General features: G+C 41.0%; 2 protein-coding genes across 2 annotated transcripts in view; one reads left to right on the forward strand and one right to left on the reverse strand.

Annotated features, from left to right (window-relative positions):
* Nucleotides 1-11,907, forward strand: part of LOC137992146 (hydrocephalus-inducing protein homolog) — an 85,391-nt gene extending 73,484 nt beyond the window's left edge. The window contains exons 70-77 of the mRNA XM_068837283.1: nt 30-335; nt 571-654; nt 1,567-1,776; nt 1,960-2,123; nt 7,717-7,867; nt 8,651-8,881; nt 10,020-10,244; nt 11,180-11,907. Coding sequence (XP_068693384.1) covers nt 30-335; nt 571-654; nt 1,567-1,776; nt 1,960-2,123; nt 7,717-7,867; nt 8,651-8,881; nt 10,020-10,244; nt 11,180-11,662 — 1,854 coding nt within the window. The 3' untranslated portion in view covers nt 11,663-11,907. The remainder of the gene's footprint in view (nt 1-29; nt 336-570; nt 655-1,566; nt 1,777-1,959; nt 2,124-7,716; nt 7,868-8,650; nt 8,882-10,019; nt 10,245-11,179) is intronic.
* A 3,069-nt stretch (nt 11,908-14,976) lies between these two features.
* The window catches only part of LOC137992155 (uncharacterized), a 47,471-nt gene continuing 35,115 nt past the window's right edge, over nt 14,977-27,332 (reverse strand). Inside the window, exons 13-15 of the mRNA XM_068837294.1 lie at nt 24,589-24,679; nt 17,362-17,736; nt 14,977-16,226 (exon numbers count right to left, since the gene is read on the reverse strand). Of these exons, the coding sequence (XP_068693395.1) occupies nt 15,493-16,226; nt 17,362-17,736; nt 24,589-24,679 (1,200 nt within the window). The 3' untranslated portion in view covers nt 14,977-15,492. The remainder of the gene's footprint in view (nt 16,227-17,361; nt 17,737-24,588; nt 24,680-27,332) is intronic.

Consider the following 27,332-nt stretch of genomic DNA (forward strand, 5'->3'; position numbering starts at 1 on the left):
GTCTTTAACCTCCTTCTACTTTCAATCAGGTGATGTTAGAGTGTGCCGGCATGTCCCAGCCTATTTTCGTGGTGACAGGCTCATGTCAAGGCATTGAAATCTCCCTGGATGGTGACTCGGTTCCCTTTGGTGCTGTTGTCCAGGGCAGTCGCAGTAGTCGGAAGCTTATCATGCACAATACCGGAGACATCGGTGCCGCCTTCTCTTGGAATGTCGAAAAGTTCCAGCCGGACTTTTCCATCACGCCAGTCAAGGGCTACATATCATCCGGAATGGAGGTGTCCTTTGAGATCATGTTTCACCCAACTGAGATCAATCATGACATCAGATACGAGGTGAGTTTATCTCTACTTGATAAGGCGAGGTTGCACCAGTGGCTCAGTTGTTTGAGCATCGGGCTGCCATGCGGGAGGTCGTGAGTTCGACTCCGGCCGGCGCAATACGCAAGATTTTTAATAACTTTGGAGAAAGTGCTGCCTTTTTCATTCATTTTTTGCCGGCTGGTGAGTGCTCAGATAGGAGACTTTTTCGTGTCGCAATGAGCATTTTTACTAGTGTTATCTTTTTCAGAATCTTCGTTGTGCAATCGAGGGAGGCAAGCCACTCAAGCTGGTTCTCACCGGTAGCTGTATTCCTCAAACGCCCCTCAAAGAGGTAAAAGCAGAGAATTCTTTGTCAATTGTACTTCTTGCTAAGAAAGCTTGTTGCATCGCATTTCGTGATTGTACCCAAGTCAAGATTAAACACGGGAAATGATCCTTTTTTCTGAGCACATTAAACAGTTATTTACGCTCTGGAACTGGCATATCGGCCCTCATAAGCTTGTCGTCCTTTTGATTCTTCAGCGTAATTATTATGTTCGTTTTTATGTCCGCTGCATATTGGTTTCTGTTGTTTGTTTCATTGTTCTTTGAAAAAGAAATAAGCCAATAGCGTAAGACCTTACGAGAACTGCTAGTTTACACAACCCTTGTCCGTGAAAAACTGCAAAAAAATTTAGGAGCACTATGAGGTCGCCTTAAAAAACTATATTCACTAACTTTGATTTACTCGCCTTCTACTTTTCAATGCTGAGTGGACTCAGATTTTAGCAGATAGATTTTAGTGAGGCTGCGATGTTAAGGCGCCAGCCCTGAGATCCGTAGGTCTCCAGTTTGATTTCATTTCTTTGCCGTTCTCGTCTTCACTCTTGACAACGACGTGAAATTGACGAAATTTGATAATTAATTCACTGTGGAGGACTGGAGCTCTCGGTGGTAAATTTCCCATTTCTCTCCAAACCTCTACATTTTTCATGGCAGGTTTGTTACAAGAAGGTATGCACACACTCACAGGCTTACCCTGCCGAACGATTTTGAAAAATCTCGTAGTGATTACTAAAAATGGCGAAGTCGTATTTTTGCTGACGGTCTCGTAACAGTTGTCATCTTCCTTGCCTAACTCCTTAATTGTCACCGACATAATCATTATCTTCTTCATCGTCGTCGTTGCATTAGTCATAATCATTATCAACATTTTCATCTCTGATTTACTTTTTTTTTTAAACTTGTCATTTCTCTCCTGCAGGTTCTTCACTTTGCCACTCATGTCCGTACTCGCGACACGCGTAGCCTTGTCATCCATAACCGGACAAACCAGATGTGGATGCTTCGACCGGTCATAGACGGCGAGTACTGGTCTGGTCCAGACGCCATCACTGTGGAACCTCAACAGACTAAAAATTATGAACTGACTTACAGACCCCTTACCATGACGCAAGAGGGAAAGAAACATACGGTGAGTGATCCAAGCCTAAGGTGTTCAATTTCTGCATCATAACTGAAGACGGTCAAATCATTTTTTAATCGTCAGCAAGTAATATTCAGGTACAGCTTACCACTTTCATGAATGTCGGCTTAGTTTTCAAGTGGCTTAATTGCATTTGTTTTGACTGCACTAAACGCTTCTTTTTCCATTCAGGGTTCAGTATTTTTCGCCCTCCCGGATGGCAATGGCTTGCTGTATAACGTAACCGGTACTGCAGAAGGACCGAAGCCTATTAATAACATACAAAGAGAAGTACCTTGTAAGACCTCCTACACGGAAATGCTGACAGTTACTAACTGGCTGCGACGACCTCAAAGGTTCATGAGTTAATTGCTTCTGTACTTTGATTTACGTGAAGGACAGGTTTCTTAATTAGCATCCCAAAACGGACCTTAAGATCTACGACGGAAACGTCGACGAAAATATCACCTCAGAATATTTGTAGCGTCGTAATTCTTTCGTGATTATTCCATCTCGTACAAGTCGCACAATGTGGGCCAAGTGTCTTAGAAATAAATTGGTACGAGTGGTTTCAGTGGGGTAGTGGGGGAGCAGGGGTGGCGCAGTGGTGAGAGCACTCGCCTCCCACCAATGTGGCCCGGGTTCTATTCCCGGTTCCGGCGTCACATGTGGCTTGAGTTTGTTGTAGGTTCTCTCCTTGCTCCGAGAGGTTTTTCTCCGGGTTCTCCGGTTTTCCCCTCTCCTCAAAAACCAACACTGCCAAATTCCAATTCGATCCGGAATGCACGGACACATGTTGAACGAGCTCCTGAGCGCTCTTAAGGTGTTCCGTGGGTAAATAAATTCCGTTTCCATTTCTATTTCAGAGTAAAAATAGAGAATAAAAGGCTCACATTTGCAAGCTCACGTTGTTGTCACAACCTCCAGTTTGTTGATTTCACGTCGATGTTATGTAGAGTACCCGCAAGAATATGCGCTAAAATGCGTGCAGCACGATTATTTTCCCTCTTTCAACCAATGATATTCAACAAAGGAGACTTTTGTCTGATTGGTTGATTGTTTTGCTTATACCCAGGTTTTTTCACGCGCGCGCGCGCGAAATAACAAACAAAATGGCGGCCAAAGATGTCTTGTTCGATTACTTGCTCTGGGGATTTTTATAGCAGCAGCGACGTGTACAAATTTTTTTCTGTCGGAATAGCGGTAGTTCAGTGGTAGAAGCTGATTCCTTTCAAGTCTTTCACTTTCGCGTGATCGATTTTTCGCCCGTGGCTTCATGCACAATTGATTTTTCCGAGTTAAATGTTGCTGAATGTTGTGATAGATCGATTGAGGTGGTTGTTCGAGGCCTTGCTGTCAAGTCTGCTAAGGTAAGATGAATTCGCTATTCCTTTTGTTTTGTTTATAATCTCAAGCCATAAGCTATCGCACCCTATTAAATGTCCTTTAAAAAATTAGTGTATTTTATTTTCCTTCTTGTCCACAGAAACATTATACGAAATGCTAGCGTTGTTTACGTCTTCTTCACCAGTTCCTACTAGTTACAATTAGCAACGTGTGTGGAGGATTTACTAAATCGCCATGGATTGAAATCGGAGGGTAGATAATGAGGGTACTGTAGTAACTTGTAGGTAGTTGATGAATGTGCAAGCTATTGTTATTTCCTATTATTCTGGGCCTTTTAAATTCGCTGGTTTTTCAGGAAAAATTATGTATTTTTTGTGCTCATGGCTGGAGAAAAATGTAGTAAGCTTGCACTTCGTGTTGATGTAAAAACAATAATTTTGAACCTCTCAATGATGACTTCAATTAGGCATTTCCATTACTTTTCCTATTCACGTTCAAATGCTATTTTGTTCCTACTTTTAGGTTAAGGCCCCCCCCCCCCCCCCCCCCCAATTTTCTCATTTTCTGACCATTTTACCCACTTGACACCCTGTAAATAGCAATTTGTTTAAATTGTACATCATGTGGAGGGGAAACCTCCACATGATGTCAAAACACTGCAGGGAAGATAATTTATTGTTTACCTATTGTCATTAATGTGCCAACCAGAGGCTCGCTGGCTGTTGAAACAAAAGGTTGTTTTGTTCCTGTGTTTGGCACATCAATGCTTGTCATCAGATATCTTCCCTATATATAGATGAACTTCTAATTTACAATAGCTCTGACTACCAAGTGTTTATTAACTTTAAATTTAAAGACAACTAAATATCTTATCTTCAATCCTCACCAGAAAGTTCAACTTTCAACTTACTTCCTTCATTAAACTTAGCTGGTCAATGCCTTGAACCAGTTTCAATCTTAAGATACTTGGGTATGGTATCTATATTGTCCATTACCTTTCCTGGCATGATCATATTCATTATATTTGTAACATAGTTAGTAAAATTAATGTCATATATTAAGGTTAAGCATTGTCAGTAAACATTGTCTAATCAATGTCTATTATTCGCTTATTTAGCCATATTTACTATATGGCTCTATGTTGTGGGGTAGTGATTATGAAAACCCATTGTCACAGCTTATAAAATTCAAAAATAAAGTTATTAGAATCATTAATGATGTTCCCCCATCCCACATTATGTTTCCTTAGGTCTATTGAAATGTCACGATATTGCTAAAATTTACGCATTTATTTGTGCATGATCGTCTTTGTGGCGATAAGCCATGTATTTTTTTCCATATTACTGGTTTCGGAGCAACATAATCATTCAACTCAGGATGCAGCTTTGCAGAATGTATTTCTTCATGCTATAGGCAAATTCCAATGTAAGAAAATTCTGCCTGTCTATTATTGGAAAATACTTTTAGAATGACTTCCTCTTTATAATCGAAACAGCACATCTAAAATCCTATTTCAAAAAAGCAATTTTTGAGCACTATTTTGCTCAGTACTGATTTCCTTACTTGCTGGTATGTACTCCAGTATTATAAGCCTAAATATTTCAACTGAATGGGATATCCTGTTCTGTAGATTGAGTACTATTTATTCGGAATAAATAGAATAAAATTTAAAAAAAATTATGGAATAAAATCAAAAAAAAAAATAATAATAATATAATATTATTCTCTCTCTGAGATTGTTGTTAACTTGAATGTATTCTCATTATGGATTACATTCACAAATATTTTACCTGGTTGTGTCAATCTCCTTTTTAGTATAGTTAACTATATACCATTTATTTCTATTGGTGGTATAGTGTAATAATTTCGTTTTTTTCCCTCTCCTGAAGCAGTTTTATACAAATGTAAATAATACTTTGCCTGAGATGAGTAAATTTTGTATCAAGCAAACGTGTAAGTGCATTGTAAATATTAAGTAAATAATAAATAATTTAACTACGAATCAGTGTCAATCTCCACATTTTTGTGCAAATTAGTATTTGATGTATCCACAATGACTGGATAGCATTAAGGGGACGTCCTATGACTGTTCTTCCAACAAACAACTAGCTCGAAGTGACAGATTTCAACAGGACAATAGGCTCACTTTGCTGGTCGCTTGCGCGCGCCTTGCCACTTTTAAATTATAAATGTTCAACTCAAATTATTCTTCTGATTTTTGTGTGTCGGCTGTTAAAGGCGATTCCCGTATCACGAATTATTTTCTAAGATTTGGCCACGAGAACGGATGAGCTGCCGACTTGAGTTTCGTTCTCCGAGTTAGAATTATTTGTGCACGTCCTTTTATCAACTTGAAACTTTCGCAGCTTAGGGCAATATGACAATATACAAATTGAAAAAAGCTTCAAATTTAATGCTTTTTCAGTGGTTTAATTTTCAGACGTTAAAGTTTGCCAAGTCAAAGACACAATGGGGCAGAGTGAGATGATATCATAACAAGATTTGAAGCCATTTTGTAGACAACACCGTATCACACGAAACCTGCTGTGTTGAGCCTTGCCACTTTTAATGACAATTTCTTTACACAAATCTTTTCTTTGGTTGTTGGGCTTACTGCAGCAAGCGGGAATTCCCGTATCACGGCCTATGACAAAAGTCTCGAAAAAGGGAATTAAAATATTTTTTGCCAAGGAAATGTAAATAATCTGGAGCACTCGTAAAGTAAAGCCTTGCGTCTTGGCTTAATCTGTTCGCTTCAAGATTCAAAATCAGCCCTATTTCTTCTCCAGAACAATTCCCGACTCTACTTCGACAATGTGGTTCAAAATTTCAAGGTTGGGAAGCTTTATAGCGAATTGAGATGTTCTTCACCAGTGGGCTGCCATTTTTCGACTCCATCTTGTTAGCTGATTTATCGTTGTCCTCGCTTCAAACGCCAGTTTACCCATATTTTTGAATGTACACTCACATTTCAATTTGAATCCGACTTACTTTATTATCAAACAGCACTCCATTCTGAGTTGAAGTCTCTTAAATAAGGAAAAACAACGCCAGAAAGGCAAAACTACCCTCTGCTCTTTGCAAGTTCTGCAATTCATCGCCACACTTTTGACTCGCCATCTTCGCTTCATTTGTGATCCGTCACCGTATTTCCCGTTATATTGAACCAGAATCAGTCATAAAGATAAGGTAATGCCCAAGTCTTTCAAATGATTCATCATCTTTGCATTCATTGTGTGCCGTCCTTTTGGAAACATGCGATGAATATTAACGATGCCAGCACTACATCCGCCATTTCTGATGTTCCCGCGTTTCGAATGAATTTGACTGAAATTCAAGGGATTTTTGGGGTGATGAGGCGCATGCGCAACATTAGTCTCCTTTGTTATGATATTCTGTGTTGTGGAGTCGTCGTTGCCATAGTCGTCGTCGTTTCTTACCCTTCCTAATAGGGAGTCTTAGCAACGACAACGGCTACGGCAACGTACGACAACGCCACAAAGGAAGAATATCATTGGTTAAGGAAGTAAAAATAATCTCGCTGCACGTGCAACACGCATTTCAGTGCATTTTCTGCCGTAGTCCACAAAACAACAACTTGAAATTACCAAACCTTAGATTTTGTCGACAACGTGAGCATACAGCAGGAAATCGTTCACTTTTTATCTTCAGCCCCTATTGTTCAAGGTGAACAAGATGGAATAATCACGAAATACTTACGATAGCGCTAAATTATATTATGAAGTTCTGTTGTTGCCGTTGTCCTTGCTAAAACTCCCTAATTTCTTGTAACTGGAACGGCGTCCGTCTTGACAATTTTCATCATGATACTAGAACTAAAACAGGTACAGCTATATGGTCATGATTTTCTAATAGGACGAAGAACGCAGATAAAACATTCTTTTATTAGAGCGGTTTTCAATTGAGTGTCGAAAGTAATTAGCGAATTACTTTTCTTTTGCATTACTTCGCTCAGTGATTGGCTCAAAGTTCTCGCGCCGCTTTTTCAACCAATCAGAAGTGAAACCAAAACCAATCGTGGCTCGCGCGTGCACATTTTCCCGCGCTTTGTGTCGGCTACGTGTAATTACTTCGAGTTTTGATTGGTTTACTGGATTGTCTCCGTCCTTTTTGATTGGCCAAAGTAATTACTTTGGTTTTGGTTTTACGAAACTCATTTGAAAACCGCTCTATAGGAGGCAATACGGTGACTACAGACTAGGCGTCAGTTGGTTAAAATTCTCTTGCCAACGAAGATTGCTGGGCGTAAGATAAGGATCATCAGAGGAGTAATAGGTATAAGTGAAATTTCATTTAACGGATCCATCCGGTTCATAATTTGAACCACTGACATACCCCATCAAGGGGGTACATGAATCTCAGTTAAATTTTCGAACATTTCCCATCTATTCTACTCCAGCTAACAGCAACTTGGAAATTTCTACCAACCACGTAAAATTGCAGCCTCTTTCAAGGAGTACTTCGTATTGGCAGCAACCCTATTTACACTTCCAAAATGGATATTCGCGTAGTAATCGATGCGGTCTGCAAGGTTATATTTGCTTTCTGTAAGTTGTGAACTATCAAGAAAATTCCTTTTAGATTCCGCGTGATTATAGAGATGTTAAAACCTGAAAAACCGGACAGTTCCACCACCCTCAAGGGTCTAGACTATGTTGATGTTCCTGGTCTGTCAAAGCGGGATTACAGACTGAACTTCTTTGCTCACAAGGAGGGGACCTTTAGTGCTAAGGTAGGGAATAGCACTCTTCAATTGACGTCACGATCTAGCGCCCAAAGCACAATGGAATGCGGACAAAGACAAATACATTTAGCAATGTTTGTCCGCATTTCAATCCCATAATGCTTTGCAATAATCTATTTTTATCAACTGTGGAAAATGCTATTCATACAGGACAGAACACACTGTCTGCGTTGAAGTGAAGTATTTCGTGGTATTTGAATGAGATAATTTCATCGCCAAATTGATTTGCAGCGTCGGGTTCATAGCTTTTTTTCCTCCCGAAATTTCAACAGCTGCAAAATTGCACCAATCACCCCTAACAATAACAGAAATAAGCACTGTAAACTGTAAAACTGTACAAACTTCTTTTTTTGAGATGGTTGAGTTTATGCTTTTGTAAGCGTTATCTGCGTTTTCCCAGTACGCTACGCTAACAAATGATCGCTTGCTCACCTCAATTGCTTCTTTAACGTGCGTATATCGGGTTATGATGTACGCGATATTTTGGGAAAGCATGACAGAAGCGTGGGGATTTAACCGTAAGCAGCTCCAGTTTCCTTAGTGTCATCTTTCCAAACTTTTCCAAGTGAGTTACAATGCACATCTCAATCTATGGATTCACTGTTTGATATAATTTCCAGTACAGTTGGTTATAGCTAAGTAAGGAACACTAATCGAATGTACTGAATATCTTACCTCTTTTCTTTGTAGTTATGTCCCAGAGTCAAGTATTTCATTTATAGCTATACTTTTTGTCACACTAATTGTTGCTCCAACTCCTTTTATCTTCAGGTGGTCTTCCGAAACGAGCATAGCGGCGAATACCTGTTTTATTACGTGACATTCAAGGCAATTTCTCCCGGAGTGATGGCCACTATTGACTTGTCGACACCCATACGCAAGAGCACATCTCACGTTGTCACATTGCACAATCCCCTCAGTACCCCTGTGACATTCAACTCGCAGTGTTCTGTTGCTGATATCCAGCTTCCCCCAAGTTTTACAGTACCTCCCTTGTCTGAGGTTGGTAGCGAAAACTCAGCTAGTTCTCTTAAGGAGTGGTTGCAAGAGGATTCGGTTAAAGGTGTATTGATTAAGAAAGGTTGCTCATCTAATCGAGTGTCGAATGTTACTTCACAGTTGTCTTTCTTCTGAATAACTGCGCAATTTGCTTGACTTTAAATTTTGCGCCACATTCTCAACTCATCAGAGATAACAGCAAACTCACAAACCATGGATAGCGAATTGCTCAAGCGGTCTTCCTGCGCTGTGTATTTGCCTCGTGTAAACGCGAATAACTAGTTAAAACGGAAGCAACTCAGTGTTGACGTGAGGAAATTGTGCAACCACGAGCAAATAGGACAAACGTGAACTATTTTGAACGCAAACTGGTGTCAACAGAGACAGGTAGTGTATTCTCAAGCGACTGATGTAAAAGTGAACAAATATAAGAACTAACTGGGTTTAATATGAACGACTAATGCAAACATTAACAACTGTAAATGCAAACAAGTAGTAAGAACTTGAACAACTAGTCCGAACACAAACAGGTGTAGACCAAGACAACTTGGGTAGATTTAAACAACTGGTTTAAACGCGGAGAACTAATGTAAACGCGAAAAACTAGTGCCAGCAGCAACAATAAGTGTAAAGATAAGCAGAGTCCAAATGCCAACGACTGGGTTAAACACGATCAACATTTGCAAACATTTAAGGTCCATGACAAAATACATTGCACGCTTGTGGTGTTATTTTGAAATAGTTTCAGCTTCTTGATTGGGCACTCGCCGATCATTTCGGATTTAATTCAACGCGGCGCGCAATGTCTTTTAGGTGAATATGGGCCTTAAACAACTATTGTACACGTAACAAGAACGTGACCAAGTATTCCGAAAGAAAACACCTTGTGTGAACGGAAGCAGCTAATGTAAACGTGAATAGCTAGTTTGAACGCAAACAATTAGTCAACTCGTGTACGGGACTGGGTTGATGAAACAGCTCAATTCACCTTTATCACTCGGCGGCCATTTTGGAGTCCTTGGGGAATAAAGGCTTTGTCTTTGCATTGTCTTTGCCCGTCCAGCCTCACATTGAATGAGAGGTTCGACGGGCAAAATCTTTTGTTTGGACATTGAGTGATATGGGTCTATTTGATTTGCAGGGCTCTTGCATGTTTGAATATCTGCCCCTGAAGGCTGGTGAACAGACTGGTCGGCTGTCATTCACCAGTTCAGAGCTTGGTGTTTACCAATACGACCTTAACCTGAACGCAACTCCAGCTGGGACCGAAGCCCCTGTCCACTTTCGCGCAGGGCTGGGAACAAGTCAAAGCCAGACTTGTCGATTTGTGAATTTTGCCAAGTCTAAAGTGGAATACACTTGTAAGGTAATGCTTGTTGTATTTTGTTTTGGGCTTTAAGCTGGTTATTGCTCCAGTGATTTGGTTAGACGTTGTTCACAAACTGATGTTTATTAAAATCCCTTAAAACTCTATAAACACCGTGAGAACTAAAATAAAAGATACAAATAAATTACAAAATAAGATTGCGAAAATAACAGGATATAAAAATGTCTTACACGCTTCGAAAGTTACAAAGGTAAAAAGGAAAAAACTTAAGATCAATCTACAAATAACGGTAAACGATGTCGTATACAACTTGACTTTAACTGAAGCCTTAAATCTTTATTTTACAATTATAAGCGATGAAATTGAACTTAAGCGAGTAAAGCTACAAACCGCGTACATAAACAAACTAAAATAGCGTCAAAGATAATTACCTTGGTGCTGCCTTGATAACCAGAACAATGATAAACTTGGAAAAACTTGTTAACTTGTGATGAATTAACGTATCTTGCGTCAACTGATCTTGTAAACGATAAAATTAACCTTTTGTAACGGTAGTTGGGTGTCGCGGCGCTTACGCGTGAGTTTTTGCGACACCATAGAACTTACTCGAAAGATCTAGAGACTACGGTAGCGTACACGAGAAACTAATACGCATTAAAAAAGCCTTACATAACTGAATACACGTTAAAGAAACTTCCAACAACTAGGAATAGTACTCTTAAGGATGCAAAGTCTAGAAACTGAGCGTTAAACAGCTTAAATGAGAAACCTGTTGAAAACTTGCGCAATGTTGCGCGTGCAAAATTTGTTGCTGAAGCGCGCGCCGCTTTAAGTGTCGTACATCACGCGCGCGCAATTTAACTGCTGTCGCTACACTGGTTACATTGGCGTGGAAAGAGTGATTCTGTTACGTGTACAACCAAACGGTCATAAATCCAAAGTTGAAAACTTACTAACTTGGCGTCCTTTTTAAGGTGGACAACGCTGACTTCCACGTGGAGAAGGGCATTACAGCAGCTTCGGCATCAAGTGGAGGCACGGAAGTGGGTGTTGAAGTGACGTATGAACCGTTTCGCTTGGGTGACACTCGTGCTACGCTGACCGTTTTCTCAGCCATAGGTGGTGAATATGTGTTCCCGTTGTTCGGTCACTGCAGCCCCCCCAAGCCTCAAGGTCCTTATTCCATCAAGGCCGGAGCTACCACTTCCATTCCATTCAAGAACGTTTTTTCACACACCACTCAATTTACTTTCTGCGTAGACAGTCCGTGTTTTAATGTAAAGGCAAGCGAAAGCATTCGCGGAAAAAAGACCCACAATGTGATTGTTGGCTTCGAAGGCAACCAGGGTGGCTCCAAGGCCCCACGCATGGGCAGACTAATGGTCACGTGCCCTAGGAGTGCGGGTGGTGCCGGGAATGTCACATGGACTTTTTACCTTAAGGGTGTTACGCCTTGAGAGTCGAACGGCTTTCGGCATACATACACATTTTTGTACAGTTTGATACTATGTTATGTGGAGACTATCTTTGTTTTCATCTGCTAGGATGTATCCTTAAACATACTTGTGCATGTGATGCATTAGTTAATGAATGCAATGTCAAATCTGGTCATATTTAAATTTTGCATATACATTTTGTTTCGTCGTGTCACCGTCAAGGTCATCATGATGACCTTTAATTGACAAGTAAATGCAGTTTCTGTATTTTCATTGCCGTTAATTTGACCTTCACTACCGTGATGAATCCCTATGATATCAGTCTACTTTTGCTTTGTTCTCACATGACATCGAAGCGACCATTTTGGTGACCGTGTACAAAGAGGAGGCGGCCTTGATTGGGTCCGAAACTAACATTAAGGACGGTGCCTACTATTGTTATTGCGCATACGTTCTGCGCATCTCCAGATACTAGGGTTTTCTATCGGTGATGCTTACTAATGCAGGGATATTTTTGCGCGGTTTAAAACTATGCAGAAAAAGTAGATCTTCGTAAGTACTCTTGGTATCCAAAAAGAAAATTGGGGGTAACCATGCATTCTTTAGAGATAATTAAGCTTCAATTTGAGAAAGAACGCCATACATTCCTTTGTTTTTTGGAGCTTTTAACAAATGTTGTTCATGAATTATCTTTGAAAAATGCGTGGTTACCCCCAATTTTCTTTTTGGATTTCAATAACACTTATTAGCATCTCTACCTTTCCCGCATAATCATAAATCGGGGCAAAAAAACCTTTGAATTAGTAGGCACCGTCCTTAAGGTGCCCGTTTTTATCTATCTACGCCATACCGCTCAAAAAGTCCCGTAAAACCTATCTTATAGTCTTTAATAAGCTGGTTTTGGAGCATCCGTGTTTACCTTTCCACTGGAGCATAATGCATTCGCTAGAAAAGGATGAACTTTCATTTAAATCCTTCATCAACGCAACACCAGCCCTGCGAGCGACTCTAGACGTAAGCGTCTCTCCCAAGTCGTCAGGAAAACAATGTCGAAGATGCGTAAACTACTAGAATGTGTGAAAAATCGCCTGGGAATGTAAGCAATAACCTGATAATCACATTACACGCTACAATGCTTCCATGGCTGGCAGGCTTTTTCCCGTGTTTGCCTTTTTTTAAATGCAGGGTATTCCGCTTTGTCTGGGCAAACTAGCTCCTCCTGAATTTAAAATTTTGACAGCTAAACAAATAATATATTTTTATTTCCAAGAAACGTTAGACAAGGGAATTCGTTGCATCAAAATTCATTTCGCACGAAGCAGGGTTCGAACGTTATTATACTTGACAGTTGTTTCGACTAAAGAAAAGAGCAGCAAAGACTTACGAAACAACTTTGCACTCGCAGTAGCTCGGAAAGGCAGATGTTTTTAAGAGGGTAATTCCACTTATTGATCAGAGAAGAAAACGATCACTTAAGACAGAGTAAGTTTTTGTTGTATTGTGCGATAATCGAAATTAAAGGACATGCTCCACGCTTTGACATCAGCAGATTTAACTCAAAGAAACTGTTACTTACTTACTTGTTCCTCTTCGTTCCAGTGGAACATAGGTCCTCAACTAGAGCGCGCCACCTAACCCTATTTTGAGTGGTGCCCTTTGCCTCATTCTACGTGAGATGTTTCCTCTCCATTTCTTCCATTCTCGTTCGTCATCAGGTGTGCCGGGGTCTCCCTCTCTTTCGCTTCCCCTGTGGGTTCCACTCCAGTGCCCTCTTGACTACATGTCCATCTGGTCTCCTCAACGTGTGGCCGATCCATCCCCAAGCTCTTGTCTTATCTCTTGCTCTACCGGTCGCTGCCCTATTTGTCTCCAAAGCTCCTTGTTGCTGATTTTTCTAGGCCACCAAATCCGCAAGATATTCCTCAGGCTCTTATTGATAAACGCCTGCTACCTCTGCTCCAATCCCTTAGTCAGCCTCCAAGTTTCAGAACCATACAAGAGCACCACCTTCACATTAGACCCAAAGACTCTCAGCGTGGTGTTGGTTGTTAGTGCTGTGGATCGCCATATTGGTCTCAGCATCGCAAATGCCTGTCTTGCTTTTCCAATTCGTGCCTGAATGTCCTCGTCAGTGCCTCCCTTCTTGCTTACGATGCTCCCAAGGTATGTGAACTCATCCACTTCCTCAATCCGCCCCCTTGCAACCGACACACCATCGCCACGTTTGGTACCAATACGAATCATCTTTGTCTTAGTGGCATTGATCTTCAGGCCTACCTTCGCACCTTGTACGTCCAAGGCCCGTGTCTTGTCCCTCATATCCTGTGTTCCGTGAGACAGTAGGGCCAGATCATCGGCAAAGACAAGGTCTTCTGAGGATGTCGTAAAGGTCTACTGAATACCTCTCTTCCTGTCAAAAGCTGTCCTCGTCACCCAATCCAGGGCGAAAAAGAAACAACAGGGGAGATAGCAGGCAGCCTTGTCGTACCACAAGCCTAATATTCATTGAATGAACGGGGTAGTTTCTAAAGATATTGTGGTGCGTCGGTGGGGAAATAGTATACAAAAGTTTGGTTTTATCAACGGAGTTGATAATGTAAATTGGCCACCGTACAGAGATTCTAAAAGCTGACGTTTCGAGCGTTAGCCCTTCGTCAGAGCGAACCGAGGAATTGTGGGTTACGTGTAGTTTTTATAGTAGAGTAGGAGCTACGCTATTGGTGGTAACATGGCAACGTGAAAAATAGGAATACATAAGTTGAATGAGAAGCGTTCGTTAATACCGTGAGGATTAAGGGTGCCGATTTGGAAGATGAATTTTTGTTCCAGATTCTTGCGGCTTTCCGTGGTACCTAGATGTAGGCAAAGGCCGCAGATAGACCTATCTGCGGCCTTTCCCTACATCTAGGTACCAAATTTTTCTCATATTCAACGGTTGGGTCCTCTGTCCATTGTGTACCACCTGTGCGGAACACCTTCATAGAGAGCTCTGATGATGGTGACCACCTTGTCAGGCATCCCGTAGTGCCGCAACAACCTCCACAAAAACTCTCTGCTGATACTATCGAAGGCATTTTCGAAATCTATAAAGTTGATATACAAGGAGGACTGCCACTCGATGCTCTGCTCCACAATAATCCGCAGTGTTGCTATTTGATCCGTACAGCTTCGGCCAACTCGGGAGCCCACCTGTTCCTCTCTCAATTTTGCATCCAGCGCGATCTTGATGCGCTCCAGGACCACTCTGCAAAACACCTTACATGCCATAAAGAACCTGTTATACCCCTAAAAAAGATCAATGAGGTCTTTGAAATTAGCATCCGCCACATTTTTGATCCACAAGCACTTTCCATTTATTCAGCTTCATTTTGGAAAAAACGCGAGAGTTTTTCATTAATCGATCACTTTATATTTGACGAATATTCTCCAGGCCTTGGTTGTTGAAAAGGTGGATAACGCTATCTACCTTGATAAATTACTATCCAGCGGATAAACACTAGCAAAACCAATTGTAATGAGTTATCCACCTTTCGAACAACTGGGACCTGATGTTCTTTCATATTCAAGTACAAGGCACCTACAAAGCCTTACAAATGGATGGATGGTCGGACACCTGGTACGGTACTCTCTATCACAACGATTACATCGTGTCCTCTTAGACAAGAAAAACGTATAGGGAACTTGAAATCTCTTTAAAATAGCAACATAGCAAGGTATCAAACATGGTAAAAGAAAGGAAATCTCAAACTACGGCCTTTCATTTTTGACATCTACTACATTTATGATTTTAACGCAAAACTCTGAAGGTATAGATAGCAAAAATGACAAAAAAAAAATCATCATTCAAACTATCATGCTATGCCATAGCACTTAAACTTTCCGAGTGTGTGGTATCCCTTCTCTCCTGAATCTCCAGTATCTCCAAACCTGAGCTGTTTAACTGGAAGCTTGTTCTTGTCAGTGAGGAGACCGCTGTCTTCACGCCAGACATAGTCATTCGTATCACAGTTACAAACATGGCTATGACTTGCACAAGATCCAGTCACCCCGCATGCGCATTTGGCACTACCAGGTGACGCTCCACCCCAGTATGCCATCTTTTTTGAGTCACGTGACACCCAAAATCCATAAAACCTGTCGAACGAGAGACTCGAACCGTAACACTCGTACTTGATAAATTGTTCACAGTGTGAGGAGACTCTGGTGAGCATCGCCAGCTGAGACAGACTCGCTCCAATGTAATGAATGTCACGCGAGTAACAACCGGGTGATTCACATCCCTGGACATACGTTCTTCTTTCACTGTCGTGACTGATGACTGTCACGCCAACTCCATTCTTGTCAGTCATGTCACAATACACAGTAAATGGTGCGAGGCCTCCCACTCCAGTTGGATCAATAACGAAATTTCCACTTGCACTGCCAACATATTTTCTTTCTTCGGAACATGACTTAACTCTCGGGCGGCATTTGTACCCATCACTGATGTATCTGCTGTCACACGTGCACCTATATGCTCCGTATTCGTTGGTGCAGTTGGCATGCTGATCACAGCTATGCGTCTTTCTTTCGCATTCATCAAGATCTGTCAAAATAACATTAATATAATAACATCAATTTGTAAGTCTTCAGCTCAAGCGGGAGATGTGCGTTTGAATATCGAAAGACGCTCGAGGAAAAGACGACCAATTTGTGCGTTGAAGTGCCCAAGAGGTAAAAATAACTGATGCTTAAAATTATCTGGAATATCTCTCAAAGTACAGAAAAACTCGAGTTTAAGAGATCCCAAAAAAAGAAAAACCGGAAAAGCAAAATATCTCTGGCTATTTTCAAACTTGGTATTCTGCACCACATCAAAGGGTCCCTGTCAGTCGGTGTCCATTACGGGCAGTTGTTGTTGCTTTCATCCCGGACAGTTATGGGTTAACAATATAGTCAACCGATCTCGTGCACAACATATGTAGTTCAATCGTATCGAGCCTGCCCAAAAGTTCATCGCCTCTAACGATAAAGTGTTATAATAAACAGAACCTCAAGATCGAGAATTCGACCATGTCGTCGATGCGAAAAGAGCAAGCAAGACCAGTAAATGTATAGTTCTCTTATTGCTGAAGCTTCGAATACGGAAGATTACGAATTGTCGCAACAAGATGATGTGGCTGTTAGCGGATGTCGTGAAAAGCCGCACTGTAAGTAGGGACTCGTTTGTTTTCCTCAAAGAAAATACCGTTTTATGTTGACGTACAGAAAAGTAGCAATAATCCTTCTGGTAGCAGTACCTGCTTTGAAAGTGTGTACATGAATGTGTTTGGTTGTTTGTTGCTGTAATTTTTACCGTTCTAGACTTTCGTACTTTATTCACTCGTTCTCCCTCTCATCTCAGTCCCTAGAAATTTAAAGGCTTCTTTATATTTCTACTATGTGAGGTCACTTGAACCATATAGGGTCAATACAGTCTTGAGCTGAAAATTTTGCTGGAAGAAATATTTGGAAATAATTGCTTCGTCACTGAAATGCTAGGAGAAGAATTTGCTCTTTTGTTTAAAAATGTGACGCCAGGTGCAACGAGAAAAAAAGGTTCCAGCACCGTTCGGGCACCAAATTGCTGGGGCCCGTAAAAGACACCCTCATGAGGCAGGAGGAACCCTGTTCATTAGCTTGGAAAACCTCATTGAAATCGTCACACCTGGGGAAAAGAGCAAAGTTAAACACTATCTTACCTTTTTTGCAAGTATATGGATAACAATTACTGCATTTCACGTCATTCCATTCATAGTTGTATTTCACACCAAGAGTGTGAACGCAGTCTTCGTCTCCAAAATTGTTCGGCTGGTTCTTGGCCCAAGCTGTGAAATTCCCATTTCCACGATCCGCCCAACTAAAGTTGCCTTCTGCGGAGATGTCGTTTAGACCCAACCAAGATTTCTCGCCATTGTGGCGGTGCTGTATGTAAACATTTTCTTCATTATTGCCAACATCAACTAGAACAGAGTTTTGTGATCGACATTTTGCCAGAGCTGTTGTCCAGTTTGAGCACGAATCACTCATAAAGTAGCAAAATCCACCGAAATAACTCCAACCGGGGTCACAGATATCTGTGAGCAAATGAACATGTTTTGAACGTTATTACCACACAAATGGATGTAGAGTTAAACTGAGATAGTGTACGCGGAGCTTTGGTAAAAATTGTCAACTTGTATCTAATACCGTAACACACTGTCCTTTTACAAAGTTAACGAAAAAGCTCGAACTAAGGTCACAGGTATTTGGTTTGAAACGTATTTTTTACACTTATAACATAGAGGGAAAAATTACTAAATGGTGATTGGCTTGCTTTGGTTATTTTCATGTAGTAAATGTTTTTTTTTTTTAGCATGGCTGGTTACATTGCTTCAGCGTTGTTGTACAAAAATAAATTTCATTCCGCTGATTCGTGCTGAACACAGAAATGGCTCCTACGATATTGCGCAGCAGAGTGCGTTTTTGAGCTTCTTGAAAAAGGAAGTTTTGCCCTTTATAATCCAGCTGCAATCTCGACCCCAGAGCTCTTCTCTTTTACGCATGACTGAGGGAGAGAAGGGCTCTGGGGAACCATGAAACAATGTGTTTTCTCATTGGTTTTCGTGAAGAACAATGAAAAGTGTTTCTGATTGATGCATTCATGTTAGCACGAGGAATGAGCAGGCGCCGTGAGGTTCAAATAGCCAATTGTGGGCTATAAGAACCCTACGGCGCATGTTCTCCTGCAGACATACGATCCGAGGCTCTGGTGACGAGAATGAGTCCACCTGTTAAGAGCCAAAAATTAATGAAAATTTTTCATTTTATGATAAAAGTATGAAGCTCGCCAGGGTCCCTGACGTTTATGGAATGAACATTTCCTGATATGAAGCCAGGTGAATTTAACCTCCGCAACTGCATAATGCGCATGTCAAAAAAAATTGCCTTCATGGCGTCTGCATGGAAACGAGGTTAACACAATCAAGGATATGTTGCGTGTTTGTAGAAGTAATTTGTCGTTACACTTGTTTGGGGTTTTCATAATAACTTTATTATAACATTAAAATATGTCACATGATCGGTCACGTGACCTATGTTGAACGAAAGAGTGAGGTACCCGTTAGGTGGATGGGAATACATATTCAAACAGCCCCTCTTCTAGTGGGACGGGGTTAAACACGCATTTAGGTTGAGTTAGACCCTCCTCTTGTTCAAACATATGCGACTTTATCATGATTGTGCCTGAACCACGGAATACGCAGGTCTAATATGGCCTTTTAGGGCTACGCATGGAATCGAGACTGGACACATTTCTGGCTTCTCGGGTTTTTATCCAGGTCATTTAAATAAGTTCCTTTTCAGTTAGCAACGAAAACAGAAATTTCAACATCACCTAACCTGTGTAACATAAATAGTCACAATGAAATAACTAAGGTAGGATATTGTTTAGAGTGCTAAACTGCATGAGACACCTTTGAGGGTAACAGTAACTTTTTAAAGGGTAAAATTGACATAGTTGATGAAAATACTTCAGTTCCTTTTTTTAATTTTCTCCTTTTGCGGTTTGAAAATAATAAATATACATTTGGTTTATATCATTTTTCATGATTTGTAGATCTTTAATGGCCAGTTAAGTGACAAAATATTAAAACTAGTTCCCAAGCTTCTCACGGTTCTAAGATGGTGGCGCCCGTGAGGAAAAATGTGCTTTGCGTACTTGCAGTCATTTACAGTATGGGGTTAGCAACAAAACAACTTTACCTAGATTTTATTACATTTTACAATTCAATATCAGTTTAGCAAAGCTTTTCGAAGTTCTCCAAATGAAAGTAAAAGCGATTTTTGTATGTTTCATTGTGAATGTTGTTTGAATTTCAAATGTTTTGTAATTTACTGTTAAACACTCCTCTTCAGTTGATTTGGATGTATGATGGAAGCAACGATCGAATATAAACTGAGAACTGTGTATTATCTGTGAGAAAAGGACACAGGAAAACTGCAATGTCCCGCAATATCAAAGGGCAAAGACTGTGGAAGGGTACATTTCTTGTGTTAAAAACGTTACGGAATTTCAGGACCTCAGAAATCAGTGGATATCAGAAATTATCAACTTGGCGATGGGTCAGGGCTGGATCCCTTGGCAAAAACAAAGCTTCATGTCATAAGGGCTGCATTGATCGTTTCAGCAATACCAAATTAGAACATGCAAAAAGGAGAAAACAGCAAGAATCAAAGGAAGGAAGCCCTGTAAAAACACGAAGGTCAACGTCATTGTTCAGCCAAGACCCTTGCATAAAACATGTTTCTTTCTGCGACGACGAGGCCAACACTTCATCACCACTACATGCGGTATCGACATTTGATGTTGATGGCAAGGTGAGAGAATGTGCTCTTGTGCTTAATGATGGTAAGCTGTTATCAAAATTATCAGCTGCTGACATGATTGCCAGCGAGGCAAAATACCATACATTCTATAATAAAGCAAGGCAGATTAAGTCACAATAAACCAAGGATACTACTTTCAGACCCAAAGAAAGTACAGCATTTGCCAAATTAATTGCCTTCATTGATGATAGCAGAGATGAGCATGAGGCAACGGTCTTTAAACTGGCTGACCTCGCAAGATTATATTCTACTAAACTGAAGAACGTGGGGCAGAAACTGCAAGAATCAACACTTCAAGGTTAAAGGAAAGACTGCTTTCAGCTTTTCCATACTTAAATGAAATCTCGCAGGGTAGAGATGTCCTCATTGCTTTCAATCACCAGATTGGGGATATGATAAAACACGTTGCAACTGACAATTACGATTCTGAAGCAGTCTACCTTGCAGGAGCTGCCAAAATCGTGCGAAGGGATACTTTCTTCAACTTAAGTACTGTTTTCAAGGAACATTCCCACCAAATTGTCAAAGCGACGCTATACTCTCATAACTCTTCTGGACATGATTCTTCGAGGCACAACAATGGCAAATCAGCAATCTGTCGTTATACTTCCTAATCAAGCCTGCCTGAATATTTCGCAGCTGCTTTGTGTTCAATACTATTGCAAGAGAACGGAATTCCTCATCTTTCTCTCGACACAGCAGAGACAAAAAATGCCCTCTTCCAATTTATGTGGCACTGAAGATCCATGAGCCAACAAGAGGGAGAGGTCTCGTTGACTTAATTTTCAATATGGGACATTTCTTAAGATAGGCTTCTTACTGTGTCTGCTGACATACCCAATGCTGTCTGTGCCCGGTTCGAACGAGAAGGCGTCGTATGTCCCCCCAAACTACGACAGGATTTATTTACAATCGCTGGTGTTGACAATAGGGACCTTTAGATTCTAGGACGAGGACGAGAACGAGTACGAGATTTGACTGCCCGTTTTTAGCGAAAAGACTCATAACCCGGACGATTAATCTTACTCTTTGTTAGCAGTTTAGGTTGCTCAGTTATTCTTATTGCTGGTAACTTGGCCTTTTTGCTGATCGAAAAATGCCAAAACTGCTGCCGTGTTGTTGACTTGTCTTGACACGACAAAATTCTTGCAAAACCTCGTACTGCAATGACGACGGTATCACGTTTTTCCCGCCAAAGTGACGCTGGTTTGCGCGCGCTCATTGTTGTTCTATGAGAAAATCTCGTACTCGTAGTCGTTCTCGTCCTAGAATCTAAAGCTCTCTAATATAGACCATGACCCAGCTTCCACAGGCGAAGCAATATCTCTCGTGCATCATCCAACAGCTGAATTGCCTGGCAATGACAGGGAAATTAATACATTTGAACCCTCAACACCAACATTCAAAAGATCCAGGAAGCACGCTGAAGTGTTTCGACAGTTTCCGAGTGGGTCATTTGTTGTGCACAAGACCAAGCGACCGTTTTCCTCTATTGCCTTGGACCATACTCCTGAGCAAGAAAAAGCAGCAATCAAAGGAGATGGAGGTGCTGTAGTTTGACAGAAAATCCAGCCGCCTGGAGGAGATGGATGATTTCTGGGCCAGAAACAGCAATACAAGGATGATTGAAGAATTTGAGCAAGTGGTGCCTTCTACCAGAAGTCTTGGACATCGTGAATAGACACCGAGTGTTAAAATTTCCTTCAAGAACGATGTGTTGGCTGTCGTATCTGAGTTTGAGCATCTTGTTAACCCGTTTGAGGACGAGGGAGGCGGCGGGAGGCGCAAAAGGCCGACTTAGTTGGTGTCTATAGAGTGTTTAGGTCACTGAGGGCAATCACCAGCCAGTTTTTGATGCAGTAGCCCTCGATGGAGCAGTACCCATTCAAATTCAGATGCCTGAAACAGCACACACATTTCAAGAATATATCGATGCGGTGTTTTAAGCCATTCAATAACAAACAGCTGCAATCCGCAAACCGTGTAGACATCGTTTGGGATGTATACAAACAGGACTCCCTCAAGAGTACAACGAGAGGGAAAAGACGTTCAGGACAACGACGGAAAGTACTTCCATCCACTCACATCCCCTCACACTGGAGAAGCTTCCTGCCAGTAGAGGTTCTTGCGCAGCAGATAGTATCATCATAACCTTTAGAGGAAGGCAAAGAAATCTATAGCACGTGTGGTGAGTGTGTTCTGACATCTGCAGCAAGGTTTGACGTTTCGCTTCTAGAACCTTGCAGTCACGAGGAAGCTGATACCCGCATTATGGTCCACGTATTGGATGTCTGCATGTCCAGTCATGATTCCGATAATGATTCGCAGTAATGGCACGGATGTTGTCGTTCTCTCTATTTCGATTGCAAGAGAGCCTTGCTGAGAAAGAAATTTGGATTACCCATGGGGCAGGCAAGAATTTGAAGTACCTTGCTGCTCACGAAATAGCAAAGACGATTGGTCATAAGAAATCAAGAGCGTTACCGAGGTTTCATGCCCTCACGGGATGTGACACCGTTTCCTTTTTTTGTGGACGGGGAAAGGAGACAGCATAGGAAGTGTGGAATGTCTATCCCAACCTAACAGACGTCCCGTGTACACTGATGTCAATGCCAATAGAGATAGATGAAAAGTGTTTGACCGTTATCGAAAGGTTCATTTTCCTCCTGTATGACCGAACGAGCAGCTTGCTGGATGTTAACCAGGCCAGAAAGGAGTTATTTTCAAAGAAATCGAGAAACATTGAGAGTATTCCACCGTCCAAAGCACCACTGCTGCAGCACACAAAACAAGCAGTTTTTCAGGAAGCATTCGTATGGGGTCAATCGCTTTTGAAGCAGCCCGTTGTTCCATCTCCTTCTACCAGGGGCTGTGAGAGAGAGCAGGACATTCGTGGAGACCAATATGGACGAATCTTCCACAAGCAAAGGACTCTTGTTACGAGCTGATTCACTGTGGCTGCAAGAAAGGCTGCAAAGGCCGATGCAAATGTGTTAAAGCCAATCTCGAATGACACGCGGTTGTGCACAAGTGGAGGAAATTGCAAACGAGATGAGCTTATTGCAAGTTAAATCCGATATCATCTGTCAAGTCTCGTTGCTTAGGAATGCCTGTTTTGTACAAACGAACGGCTACAGTGAAACAGGTTTTTGCCACCAGTGACTGAAGATTTTCAAAATAAGTCGCGTATCCAATCTGTAACTTGTTGTAGAACCGTAAGATGTACAAACCAGTCTGGCAAAAAGAAAAGCAAGTAACAGCAAATTGACTAAATAAAAGCTCTAGAAATGGTAACTTTGTCTCAGCCTCAATTTCATGTTTAACAATATATATGCACTTTTTCCGATGTGTCATCTGTTGCAGTGTTTAAATATAACTCTATAACAAGACAAGAAATGCGTTAGAATGGAGCACTTAAAGGGGTGCTAAACACACCCGCCTGGTATGTTAGCTACGCCATGCTGATGAGGCCCAAAAGGCCGAAACAGCTGTCCATGGCTGCTAATTGACCGGGTGAAATGGTTGTGCGCATGCGTGATGTGTTGGCCACACCGGGTTGGTGTTAGCGTGTGTCACCTTGCTTTTATTGCTGTTAGAATGGAACATTTCTTTGAACGTTTAGCTAGAATGCTGTGTAACATTACTGTTAACAAATGTCGTTTCTCATTAAAAAAAAAATGGTCACGTGATCAGTCACGTATCACTCTTTGAAATTTTTGAGTAATATCGAAGATAGTCTTTTGTTAACAAGGGAGAAAAATAACAAATTACGTTAAAGAAACTCCAAAATAGCTATGATTTCCATGAGCATCGTCTCTATGCAGAAGCCATACTAGCAATTTTTCGACATGCGCATTACAGAGTTCAGGCTGTTAATTTCGGCTGGCTCCATATCAGAAAATGTTAATCTCATAAAGATTAGCAATCCTTCCAAGTTTCATAATTTTATCAAAAAACCAACAATTTTGGCCCTTAACAGCTGGACTATTATATGCGACTCGGGCAATTTCTGCAACTTCTGCGATCATGCGATCGATTAGCTATATCAACAGATCCATGTGGTGGATGCACACTTTGATTGTGTTGGCTGAGAATTGGTCGAACCGTGCGCTGCGCACTGGTTTTATTCCTAAAAGCTTATTTTGGACCGAGATGGACCCCTTTTCTGTTAGAATAGTTGAGAAATGGCAGACTGTTTAGCTAAAATCCCAGTATTCCAGTTCACACCCCCTTAAACAGATTGAGAAAGATAGTTACTCAAAAGCGGCAAGATTTCTCTTCATTTTCACCCACGCTCTCTCAGGGTCATTCCATATCCACTGGCTCTTCCCGCCTTTGTGGACAGGTCGTTTCCAGGTGAATTAAAGTGTTTTTGGAGCTCTTGGAGCAGTTTGAAAGGCCTTCACAGTCCAAAAAATGGACTAAAATCACATTTTTTTCTCCCTTGGTTTATTGCCATCCGAGATGTTTTTTTGCTCCCAGTCACGCTCAGTATTACATGGTCGTACATTTCACTTAGAATCACATTTATCTTTTCGCCGTTTGCCACTGAGTTTACTGACCTGTAAGGACCACATAACTCAATGAAACGGGGTCGTATCTGGTCTCCCAAAATTCCTTGACACAAACTCTAAATCCTGAGGGATTCATATCCTGTTAAAATAAAAGGTTACAGTTGTCACTGACAGAGATGAATGAATTGAATTCCGAATTCTCTGCACCCTCTTCCTCAGAGTGAGGTAAGTGAAAAAGCTTTCTCATTACAACTACCTAAATTTGGTGGTATTAACTTAGTTGCAACTCAGAAACTTGATCACCGTTAGGTGATTAAAAAGCTGACATTTCAGACGTTGTCCATTCGTCAGAATGAAGCTGTCGTGTGAGCACACTTAACCCATCATAACTTGGAATCTTCAGTTTCATAAGAAGAGTAGAACATATTTAAGGCTTAAATGTTAGGTAAATGCAACGTTAATTGCACATCTCGGCAGAGTCAGTTTCCGACGCTTCGCGACAGCTGCACATACTTGCTTTGTGAGGGCTGATAAGTGGAGGAAACTACTGTTTTATTGCAACTATTAATGTTTCAAGGTGTTGTGCGCCGTTGAGATGAGTGATAAACTATTTGCTAGGCAAAGAGCGAAAGGACTACTGAAAAACACGGGTTTAGCTCCGTTAGTTTACTCATTATAACTGGTCAATTATATGGTTAGCTTCGGCCGCTCGTGACCCATCAGCTTTCTTCAAACACTGATCATTTCCAGTTGTGAAACGAACCGCAGCAAAATCTTTCAACCACACTAAATTCCTTTTAATCTAAAACAACCAAGCCAGACCATGAAAGTTACATGTTACAGTCTGTAGTTAGTATTTAAGAAACGGTCCAGATAAGAACGATAGCAACAACGGCAACGAATTTGGAATTCAATTGGTATGCAAAAAGGTGATAACTTTTCTATTGTCTGTACTTACTTCTGATTGGCTTAAACAGCAAAAGTTAACAAAACTTCATAAAAGCAGTATTATATTCATCCTTCCTTTCCAACCATCTTCCATCTTTCATCTGGTCTCAGTTTAACTGAATTCCACAGAAATCGTATGTGGGGAACATGAAAAAGTGTAAACGTTTCTTGGCTTTTGTTTTCAACTCTTGTGATTGGTCAAAATCTTTTAACACAAAAAAAACCCCTTTCAAAGTGGGCTGTAAATGAATTTTATTGCGTTAACGGCTTTACTGTAGGTTTATGCATTCTCTGTGTAAAAATGATAACATTCCTATGTGGGGAAAGCCCCGTTGCCGCATAACAAAGGAAATTGCTATCCACCTTACACGGATCATTACTTAAAGTGCTACTATGACGAAATTCGCATCTTTCCTATCTAAGCCATTTGAAGACACAAACATGTAGTCTGTACGAGAGGAAGAATGCTGTTTACTATTTTCAAATATCTCTTTTCGTTCTAGAGATATTAAAGTTTTTTAAATATGCAAATTAGCCAAGTGATGAAGTCATAAACTCAACCTGATTATGAACAAATATGATAGAAAAAGATATCCCAGCCAATTTGTATCAGAAATGCTTGATTCTTTGCAGTAAGATTCTAGAAGATGTGCTCCACAATATGAGAGTACCAGTTTTGTTACCATGGCAACACACTGGGTTCCAGACCTCCCTGATATTAAAGGCTTTGCTGGCCACCTTTGGCCAATTTTTATATTGGCCAATGGTGCCTTGTATGTTAGGCCGAGTCTGTGGCCTTGTTAAAGGTTTTTCTAGCCTATGATCACCAAAAATATTGAATCAGGTTGAAGGAGACTGGAAAAGAGTGAGTTGCCATGGGCACCAATTTCTTTACAGGCGAAAGTGTGTTGCCTGTAGAACTATCAGCCTACTAAGTTTTAATGGTCTCTGCTGCAAATTGACCAAGATAGCTCTATTTATATACTTGATTTTATATTAGGTTGAGTGAATGACGTCACCAGTCCTCTCATTTGCATATTTTACACATTTTTCAAACTTAAATATCTCCGGAACAAATGCACATATTTCCAAACGGTAAACGGTGTTTTTAATCTTTCCTTGAATTCTATATGATAAACGTAAAAATGAATGGGCTAAAAATTTGATCATAGTAGCATTTTAACGCAGTGATTTGAAGTGCCCGCACGAGAACTGTAAACCCATTCAATCGGCAAGTGATATATGCGAGATTTCACGGGTGTAGGACAGACCAAACAAAGGGAAAGGAGTCCATGGCGCGTTTTCAGCCGATGTTCTTTGGAGAGGAAAGATTATTTGACGGGTAAGAAAGAAAGTCTGTTGTATTGACTTCATCTAAACCGTCTTAGGGTGAGCGGGACTTAGTTGTAAAATAAGCATCTTTTACGCAGTAGTTATTGCATTCGACGTTAGAAGAACGTATATTATTTGGTCGCTTCTTTCTGGATGCTCTGTGATTTCAGGTTTGGGCGACATCTTGTACCGGCTGACCACTCGTCTCGACCTCATGCGATAGCCTCGAGACCATGTAGCAGCAACCGTTTAACATAGACACCACCTGACAGCACTTCACAATGAACCCCCCTTTCCCTATATATTTGAGGGCGGTCAGTACAATAAAAAATGCCATTTTCAACAGAGATCGAACGCACTTTACTTATCCACGGTTATTACTATTGTTAGTATGACGTGTAAATCCTTTAATGACCAGACGTTGTTTTAAAGAATCACGTCTGCGCGGCATATGTGTGAACATGGATTTTCGGTATTAGCGTGAGCTTCCTGCGTTTTTATGCGAACTTGTT

The sequence above is a fragment of the Montipora foliosa genome, chromosome 1 (assembly GCF_036669935.1).
Source record: "Montipora foliosa isolate CH-2021 chromosome 1, ASM3666993v2, whole genome shotgun sequence".
NCBI classification, from domain to species: Eukaryota; Metazoa; Cnidaria; class Anthozoa; order Scleractinia; family Acroporidae; genus Montipora; species Montipora foliosa.